This window comes from Dufourea novaeangliae, unplaced genomic scaffold (assembly GCF_001272555.1).
Source record: "Dufourea novaeangliae isolate 0120121106 unplaced genomic scaffold, ASM127255v1 scaffold139, whole genome shotgun sequence".
NCBI lineage: Eukaryota > Metazoa > Arthropoda > Insecta > Hymenoptera > Halictidae > Dufourea > Dufourea novaeangliae.
The window spans coordinates 26,123-36,465 of NW_015374013.1; the positions used below are offsets into that span (position 1 = coordinate 26,123).

Genomic DNA, 10,343 nt, shown 5'->3' on the forward strand with positions numbered 1-10,343 from the left:
CCGACTTTGACCTACACGAGAATGTGAGGGCCGTTGGAATGGATCGCAACACCACCGTCACACCGTTTTCAATGTTTTCGAATTCCGCACTGGAGACGACGGGAGCTCCTCGAAGACTGGCTCTCAGGCATAGAGGACTTACTAATATGAAGTGAAACGTTATTATTGCCTTTTCAAAACACTTATTCTGGGAATTTAATACCGTTCATAGTACAATGGGCATCGGGTTTTCGGAGACTACCTGAGGTAAACGGTCGACTTATCGGAAACGCCACGACCTTTGTCAGCCTGCTGCAATCACAATTTTCGAAGCGTCCGCGAATTAAAACAATGAATTTTAAAGATGAAAGATCACAGAATATGGAACTATAACATATTTTAATTTTAAGCAAAATTTCAAGTATCGTAGTGTGCAAAATTGATTCACTTAGCGTGGTATGACCCGTAGTATTTCGTATCTCTCGGCGCGACGCTTTCATTAAACTGCGCGAAGATTAACGCGGATCCCTGTGTACCAAACAACTGTGATCAGTTGTATTTCGAGAAATACGTAATATACTTTATATGTATGTCAAGCTTATGCTACATGTCAAGCTTCAATCGGGGTAAGTTCAATGGCAAAAAGCGAATGTTGGTATCACAGTCATGGCACGATATATGTATAATATGCATAATAATGGTACGGATGTATCGCTGCTAATTACGATTTAATGATCGATAACGGTTTCGAATGAGAAGAAACGCGATTAAATAATGGAATAAATTACCCAAATGAAACGATCGGTCGTCCCTCCCTCCCTCGCCCCTTACGTTATTCCGGTTTAATGCTTTTAATCTGGCTCTTTGAACGCGTTGTTCGTTTCGATTTCATGATTTTCGGTTTCCGTTATCGCGGACGAATTACTAGGCGGTGAAACTGAAATGATTAGGAAGCAATGTTTCGATCGTGATTTACCATCGTAACGACTTTAATGGTGTTCGTTCATCGCTCTTCTCCAAACGAATCTCTTTTTTTTTTATCGAACCCCCTCCCCCCCCCCCCAATCGACGTTTCCGCGACCGTCTGGCAACGTCCAGAACGGTCGATCCGATTCGACGAGAAACGATCTCGGATCTGGAGTACCTTTTTTATTTCGGCTTTGGTTTTTTTTTCTTCGTTATTTGATATATTCAGCAACCCTTTCGGACACCTGAGCACGGTTAAACGGTACCCACCCACGATCAATTTGATCCAGAGTTGGGCACAATTTCCTTCGAATAATACTTAGTGAAAAGCAGCATTTTCTAAGGGCGTCATCCTGAGTTTTAAACAATCGATGAAATTCAATAATTGTTTGTTAAATGTCGACTCATTCAAGCTGAAGTATTACTGTATTATAAAAATTCGAACATCCATGTTTGAACGATTAAAAATAACGAAGTACTTTTTTTCTTTGCCTTTTATTCGTTATTTGAAGCTGTTTATCTAGATAATGAATTTGCCCATCTCTGCTTTGATTCTTCGACACGCGGCCGAATCGCGACTCGAGTAATCGCTGTCCTACCGATGTCCATAAGTGATCGTGCTGTAAAACACGCGTAGCGATCAAGCATTCGGCATCGAAAGCCGCGGAGACAGAAGAAAATGAGAAATATGTAATCGTGTGTATACTCGAAAGATATAATGGTAATTATTGGGAACATGATCCTAGGCACCGATTTTGATGACCTTGATTATCACTGAGGACCATGTCCTCGATAATCACCGATATAATCCTCCGTCACGGAACAAGCACGACGTTTTGCACGAAGAAGCGTTCGCGATCTCTCGGGGGGAGAGGAGTTACAGTATCGGGGTGCCGCGGGCGCTCGTCTCAAGTAGCAGCGAGCCGCGATTCACCGGTATTAATACCGAATAAATTAGCAGTCTCGTCGAGGCAACAAAGTATTACAGTGTAGTCGAACTAATTGTAAGTATGATTGGACGTGCTGCATGCATCGTGCTGCGTGCATTTTTCGTTCGTGCTTCGCCATGCATTTTTTTTCAGCTCCTACTCGTGCATCTCTGTATGTTCAACCAGCGTGACCAGCTTGAGGGATTTTCAGGAAAACTGTCAACTATACTGTTATGGCAGTGGGGGAATGTAAAGTAATGGCGTCACAACTATAGCGTTGAGATTAGTTACGATACTTCTGTGGTCTTCTACGATAGTTTTATGGTTGGCCCCCACTACCAAGATAGTACCATTTTCCCTCGTCGGGGGATTTTGCTGGTCACGCTGTGTTCAACGAACATTCATCGTCATCGACACGAAATGAGCGGATCCATGCAACAAAAACGGGGTCGCTGTTTGGACTTATGAGATCGTCTTTTCAATTTTATAATACGTAGCTCGTAAGCCCACAACCATGTTCCATCGGACAAGATATTATTGTGCATACACAGGAACGAGCGAAAGAGTTCTAGCCAGGCGCAAGCATCGTTTTGGCTCAGCTGTTTCGGGGTACGTCTACCTTTTATTCCGTACAGGTTGCCCGCAAAATTCGTTCCTTCGCAATATATACAGGGTGTCCAAAAACAGCTCCGACTCCCGGAAATGGGGAGGATCGAAGCTATTATGGGACACCCTGTATACGTATATATGATCGTCGTGAAACGAAAGCAACGGATGTCATCGTTCACGGGGGCGAGGAAATGAAAACGGCGAATAAAAACTGACGAAGGAGATCGCGCGAACAATTTTACGGCATCCTGCGAAAACTTTGGTGTATGCGATATTTGTTGCGTCAGTTCGCGAGTCCATGCGCTTTTCGTCATGCACCGTTGCTGAATACACGGAGATGGAAAGCTAAATCTATCGGAGACGTAAAGAGTGAAAATAGAGAGAAAGAGAGAGAGAGAGAGAGAGAGATAGAGAGATTTATGTATTTATGTACGTTTACTGAGAGAGAAAGAGAGGCAGATGGACAGAAATGAATGGAAGGAGAGAGGACAGAGAGAAAGATACGTGGTGAGAGAAATGGTACGAGCATAGGCGAAGAGAGTACAGTCGGTGAAGAGGATTCGATGGGGGTCGAGAGGGATGTTCTTCGTTCGATTCGTTCATTAATCCTGATCCAAGAGCCAAGAATCTTTCAAGCCTGGTTGCAGGCAAAAATTTGGAAAAAATTTGAGAGAAAAAAGAGGCAGCTTACGTTTGACAGGGTCGCGAACGAAATTCATAATTTACTACCGTAAATCATCCATGAGTGTTCGAAGGCTCGTTAGTACTTAGTGTTCTGACATTATCCTCACTATTGGACGCTTGATTGGTACCACGGGGGATTCCCTCACTGGTGGGGATGACGCCTGAACACTCAGTGCCGAGGAGCTTCCGAACATTCATTGATGATTTACTGTATATCCATCGGAACATCCCGCCTGGACGCGTCATCGATGAAATGCAGATCGCAGGAGGGCCAGAAAGGTAAAGGTTTTCCGTTCTCTATCAGAGAGACAGAGAGGGAGAGAAAGAGAGAGAGAGAGAGAGAGAGAGAGAGAGTGTGTGTGTGTCCGTGTTACACGGTGTTGTGTCCATGTGTGTGTGTAGGTGTGCGACGTGTCCGTGTGGTTCGTCAGGACGCGGTTAAGACCTTGCACGTGGACATCCTTCGTTCGAGATACGCGTTTCGGGATCGGCGTAACGGGAGTTGAAAAACAAAGAGACAATGAGCGTCGATGGTACGTATCTATCCTCGCAAGCGTTCCTCCCCCCGGGATCGTCTCTCGATTACCCGTAGAGGACACAACGGCCTGCAAATTGTAAATACACACTCCTCTCGATTATTGTCCCGAACTTGGGTACGCGCCGGGACAATAATCGTATAGGGAGAAATGTTTCAGACCCTCGTAAATTCGTTCCCTCCCCCCTCCAGTAGTGGGGATCACGCCTGGACAATAATCGAGAGGAGTCTGTAATTCGATCGCCAAACGATTTCCGGCTCTGCATCGTCGAAAACGAATCGTATCCTCGGTGTCGCGGACAGAGCTGGAAAGTGACGGTCAGCGAGCGAAAGGAACGTTTGTTTTTTTTTTTTTGTTTTTGCACGGCAGCGTGGATCGTCGCCGGATAACGCGGAGTCGAAGCCGAGTTAGCGCCCGGCAACCGATCGAATCGAGATCGATGATTGTTCGATGGATTACGCGCGAAGTCGTGACCGCGCCCTAGTGCTATTGGGGGGGTCTTACCAAGGGGCTGGCCAATATTATCCCTATCCTGCTGAGCACCGCTGGGAGCCGCTGCAACATCACAGACACCAAACAAAGAGACTTACTCACCAACATTTCCACCAACCAAGTTCTTACTAATCGTGTGCGCGTGTGTGTGTATGTGCGTGTCTGTAACAACGTGTTTGTCTTTTCCCTTAATAATCGACGAGCATATTTCTTTCGTTCTAATCACTGTTTTTCTTTTCTGCTTTTTTTTTTTTTTTTTTTTTTTTTTTTTTTTATTTTTTCTTTCTTTCTATTAATATTTCCCGCCGTTTTTTCCGTATCTTTTGTCGGTTATTTCGCATTCTTTCGTGATCTCGTCCATGTATATTCTTTTTAACTTTTTCGTTACGTTCGTGTTTCCCGGTGCTTTGTTACTGTATCGCGATTCAATCCTCCTCGCGAAAGAGCACACAACCGTAATCGAACCGGTTTCTATATACACAGGGGCGTCTCCAAAAGCAGGTGGAAAAAGAAGAAAAAAAGAATATATATACTCCGGTCGAAACGTGCGCCGACGGTCCATTTCCGTTTCCCCGTTTTTATTCGGTCCTAGTCCGTTCGAAAGATAGAGATATCGACAGGCCGTTGCGGTAGCCTCGCTCCTCTCGATGCTTAGGCCTTTCTCGTTGACATGAACAACTCTCGACAAATTGTACATGCAAGGAACACAAACACAATACAATCTGCCAGCGGAGCAGCAACGGTGGTAGAGTGATTCGGTCGGTGGTAGATTTCTCGTGATCCCGAAGAGAACCGCAAACAATAAAACAGGTGAGAATGGTACTGAGAAATGGTTCTATGGTTCGGTGGTGTTCTCGTGGCGGGTAGCTCGCGCGTTACTGGTTAATAGTTAAAAGTGTGAATCCACTTGTTATATCGCCGTTGTGTATGAATGCGGAAGGGCAAACGTTGCATCGTTGCATATGAAAATGCGATACAATACGATACGATACGAGGATACGGAACAAGTGGATACGCACCTTAACACCTTGACTGCCACAGTGAAAAAGGCCGAATATAACCAGACACATTTTACTTCATAGTGAAAATGGTAGTATGTTGTCAGACATACTATATTTTGTTCTTTAAGTCATAAATGACGATGAAAAATATATGCGTTTAGTTAATAGAATCTAATCCATATTTGGTTGTCGTGGTAGTCGAAGTGTTAAACGGGGAATCCATTGATTGGATAAAGATGCGTGGATCGCGATCGTAACGCGCGGCCTACACACCTGGAAATGAAGATAGATAGAGATAGAAAAACCTTGTCTGTGAAACGACAAAATTGTGGGACACAACGGTGCGGTGTGGCCTCCGAAGTAAAGGAGAAGAGAGCATTATAATATAACAGGGTATCCCAAAAAAATGGGGCAATCCGCAACATGGATATTCCTCATATAAATACAAATCGAAAAGTCCTTTACCGTTTTTTCATCTGAAGCCCAGTTTCCGAGATATTAGCAATTAAACGAACTCACATGTACGCGCAGACTGCTATTCGTTTGGAAACATCTCGGAGATAGAGCTTCAGATTTCCAAACGGTAAAGGATTTTTGGATCTGTACTTGTATGAGGAAGATCCATGTTGCGGATTGCTTCATAGCAAAGAGAGCGAAACTGTCGGAGACATGCAAATACTGCAGCCTCGGTCGAGTCTGACGAGAGAGTAGTATGGAACATTCTCGGGAGAGCGTTGGATTCGTTTGGTTCGTCGTGTCGTCGCGTCGTCGGTAGAAGAGTGTTTGCGTTTGTATTCGATACACGTGTACTCGGTTCGCCGAGAAGATTCCTACTGCGAACGCGTCGTCGAGACCGGACATGTGGGCGATCGCGATAAAATTTTTCGAGCGATTACTCGAAAGCGATCGCGAACAAGGAACAGCCCGCAACCAACGAGCTTTCGATCGTTCCACTAAATTTTCCCTCTCGAAACTAGACGACGAACGGATGTGCGATCCTATTCGTTCCTGGTAGGAATGTTCGACTCTGATTCGATTCTGAAGAATCGAGGGTCGATTCTTTTCGGTCACACGTCACGGCCATATACAGGCTCCTCTCGATTATTGTCCCGAACTGGGGTCCGCTCCGGGACAATAATCTTGTAGGTGGGACAAAAATCTTGGGAACAACGCTTTACAAGTAAGACATCGAAATGTTTCCAACAAAGGTCGATCAGTTTCCTATCGACTACAACTTGCAATATTGCCAATTCGCACGGAATCGAACCGGAATCGAACATCCCTTAGTTTCCTGACCGGCAACGTGATTCTCAAAGGATCGATTATTCCCGCGAACACGTGCCTCGTCGAGAACGACCGCGAGCGTATCAACGCGTCCCGGAGGTTACAGGAGCGAAATAGAAATGCATCAGCGAAGAAATCTCGACGTGAAGCGGGCAAACCTTTATCCATGAAAGACGTCGAGCAATCTCGACGCTCGGCGAGTTTTGTTCGGGACAATTGATGATTATGGATTCGCGAAAGGAATGTTTGGACGCCTTGGACAGTGGCAAATCGGTTTGCTCGCTTCTGCGTCGCGCATGAAGAAGAAGAAAAAAAATACGAACAAAAAGAGATAGATGAAACTTGAAATCTCGCGCAAACAGGTGCTCGATCATTCCTATAGAAACACACGCTTTGGGTGTCGATTGTGTCGTAAAAATGGAAGATACTGTGATTCAACTATTGCGAGTGTAAAATCTATAGGTATAGGTAGTGATGTGACTGATACCGTATCGATATTATCGATATCCTTTCTCCAAGTTTCAATACGGTATCGATACATATCAAAGACATAGGTATCATAAAGATTCGATGCTTATTTGCTACCTACCCGAAAGTATTGATATTTGTTTGATACCTGCACGACAGTATCGAAAGATCTTGTGTTGATCTTTCGTGTAGATATCAAATAAGTATCGATACTTTCGTGAGGTATGAAACGGTTTTCGATTCGGTGCCGTATTGGATTGGTATCGAGTCAAGAAGAATCGGTATTGATACTTGATACTAATTACCCAAAGTTTCGATACATATCGATACTTCCCACTGAGCACTTTGGGTATCGAATCGATTGAATATCATCAATAGTATTGGTACCGATCCCATCACTAAATATAGGTCGTACAGCCGAGTCGAAGAAAAGAGCGATTCGTGCTCCACGCTCAATGACCATCGAATCTTCGATCGTCGCTCTTCTCTTGACTGTGGTATACGTTCGCACAGTGGCGAACGAAAGTCCGTTTAAAAAATATTCGCGTTATTATCGGTAAGTATACCGTATGCAGCGTGAAGATAAGAAACATAAGCGTGACAATCGTACGGAAAATAGGGAAGATCGAAGTAACGTACGAAAGAAACAAAGAAAACTCGTGCGGCCCGAAACAAACACGTTGGGAAAAATCGAAAAGTCTGAACGAACACGAAAATAGAAACGGAAATGAAGGAAGCGTAAAACCAACGTGTATATAACCGAATCGAATCGGAGACGCGCAAAGAGCAAATGAAGGGAGACAGGTTCGAAATGTCGACGAATAACGACCAACCGAAAAAAAAAGGAACATGAACATCAAAAGAAAACTGTGCGAACAACTCGACCAGCGAAGAATTTCACGAGAACTCGGTGGCTAGAATAAGGAAGCGTTCACACGGAATCTCTCGACTCGTAAAGAATAAGAACAAGGAAACAAAGAACCGAAAGAATCGTTGAAAGAGGAAGTGAAAAATTACGAACGGTTTAACAGATAGAACAGATAGACAGACAGATAGACAAATAGACAGACAGATAGATAGATTAGATAGATATAGGTGTAAGGAATCGAATTTATGCAGGTGTTTTGTCGGCGGCCGTGGTGTCGCAAAAGTACCTGGGTGACGGGATTCTCTCCGGGACGATAGACGACGTTGTCCTTCGGCCGTTTCCGGCCGATGTAGTTGACGATTACGAACTCGAGCAGGCTGGCGTAGATGAAGCACATGCACACCCCGTCCCACACGTTCATGGCAGTCAGATTCGACACGACGGGCAGCGTCGACCGGAAACCGTTCGACGTCGTGAAGAAATTGAGCATCGTCGTCACACCTACGAACAAAATTCGGTCCTAGAGTTCCTGGTTAGTTCTCGGTGGTGGAGGGGGCTCTGAATTAATTGCCACTCCCCTACAGTGCCGACCATGGCAATATAGTTAGAGTGCACTGTATTTCTAAAATATTCGATTTTCATACATTTTAAAAAATTTGGTCCATTTTTCCCGAACTTACCCTAACCGACAGAGACGAAAGAGCATGATTTCTCGCGAAACGTTCCTCTTTCGTCGAATACGCGATAAAAGGTTCAGTTTCGTAGGAGAGAACCGAAAGATAGAGGTAAAAAAGACAAAAGTATGGCTTACCGATCATTACACGCGCCGGCACGGCGTTCCAGTCGAGCCAGAAGGTAATGAAGGAGCTGGTCACCAGAATGATTCCCGGGATGAAGACCGTCGTGAAGTAGAAGGCACGATCTCGCGTGAAAATCAGATCCACCTTCAGGCAGCTGTAGTTACCTATCACGGCATTGCGTCGAATGGATTACGATTGTGTCTCTCTCTCGATCGATTAGAGCGAGCGAGAGCGATTGTTATCAACCGGGAGTGTGAAGAAAAAGACATAAGAAAAAAAAAAGCGGTTAGTGGTTTATCGTCTCGCGATTGAAAACAATTCGACAGAAAATTAAAGCAGCCGCGCGATTTCGCATCTTCTCGAGTTCCTTTCTTGGTCCATTTCGTGTGAATCGTCGAGTTTCGCGTTGTTGCGACGCATTGTACACACTCACAGAGCTTCTTTCATCCTCCCACCCTCTTTTCTCCACAGGGTGTCCCAGATTTAAAAAAAAAAAAAAAAAAGAAAAATATTATCTTGTCCTACTTTCGATTTACAAAACAGAGTTCCGATTTGGATGAATTATACAAAGTTGAGAATCCTGCCGGTAATACAATGGCGCGGTATCGAGAGATTTTTATCTGATTCTCTTTCCGTGAAAGACACAGGCTCGCGAGAGGAAAGACAAATGGAAATAAAAAAAGAAGAAACGAGAGAAAGAGAGAGAGAGAGAAGGAGAGAGAGAAAAAAACAAACTAAGAAGAAGAGAAGGGACGTGAGTAGGGCACAGTCGTGTCGCCAACTTTCCGCAATGAAGCTCCACATTCGCGAAAGCGTTCTCAAGCCGAGCTGGATATATATATATATCTCGTTCATGAAGTTCAATTTTTCCTCGATGACGATGTATCGCAAATTTCCAACGATTTCAAGATGGAAAAAAACAATAGAGCAACATTATTCGCTGGTCGGAGTATCGGTAACCGGGACACCTCGTCGATGTTTTCATGTAAATTCATCGTTTATATTACAATTCAATCGTCGATTCGAGGGGAAAGGAAGATGGAAGCGGCGACGCGTGCAAAAGAGAGAGATATAGAGCGAGAAAAAATACTGTTAGTTTTTCGTCGATCGAACTTCGGCCATCGAACGAGAATCGTTCGGTATCGGTACAACAAGTATTGCGGCATGGTATGAAAAGAACAACAACTGGGAATTCATATAACGAAGCAGAAGCTGAAGCGTAGGCCAAATGATTCAAACAAACGTTCACCAAGATTCGAACCACGTCCGAGTATAAAATAATATAGTCGTATAGGGGGAGAAAGAAACCAGTGTTGTGTTGGGTTGTGGTGTTCAACGCAAATACGATTTTACATACAGTCCGAATGCTAATCTTTCGTTAACGTTCCGTAGCCGCGACGGTTCCGCCGAGCGATCGAACGAGCGACACTCATTTTACTTCCGGCTAACCTCAAACAACGTTTCTGTTCCTGAAAAGAATGGTGATCCACGTTTCGGTCAGCTCGTAGGTTTAATCGCTCGACGGAGTCGCAATCGGCGCACTGCCACTTTAAAAACCTGTGCTCCGACGATCCACTTTCGTCCACTCTGCGAACCCTGTCGAAGAATTCTTCGGCCATGTTACACCCTTTCTTCCTCTGTGTCGGTCTACAGGTTACCTCCCTTCTTTTTCAATTTCCCGTTCGTGGACAAGATACCTGACGGTCGTGAATCGTCGGTAGCACGGG

The 10,343-nt window shown here is 44.6% G+C and overlaps 1 protein-coding gene across 1 annotated transcript in view; it reads right to left on the bottom strand.

The window, feature by feature from the left end:
• The window catches only part of LOC107188656 (glutamate-gated chloride channel), a 40,321-nt gene that overhangs the window by 3,515 nt on the left and 26,463 nt on the right, over positions 1–10,343 (bottom strand). The window contains exons 10-12 of the mRNA XM_015576986.1: positions 8,628–8,780; positions 8,103–8,317; positions 4,208–4,258 (exon numbers count right to left, since the gene is read on the bottom strand). Coding sequence (XP_015432472.1) covers positions 4,208–4,258; positions 8,103–8,317; positions 8,628–8,780 — 419 coding nt within the window. The remainder of the gene's footprint in view (positions 1–4,207; positions 4,259–8,102; positions 8,318–8,627; positions 8,781–10,343) is intronic.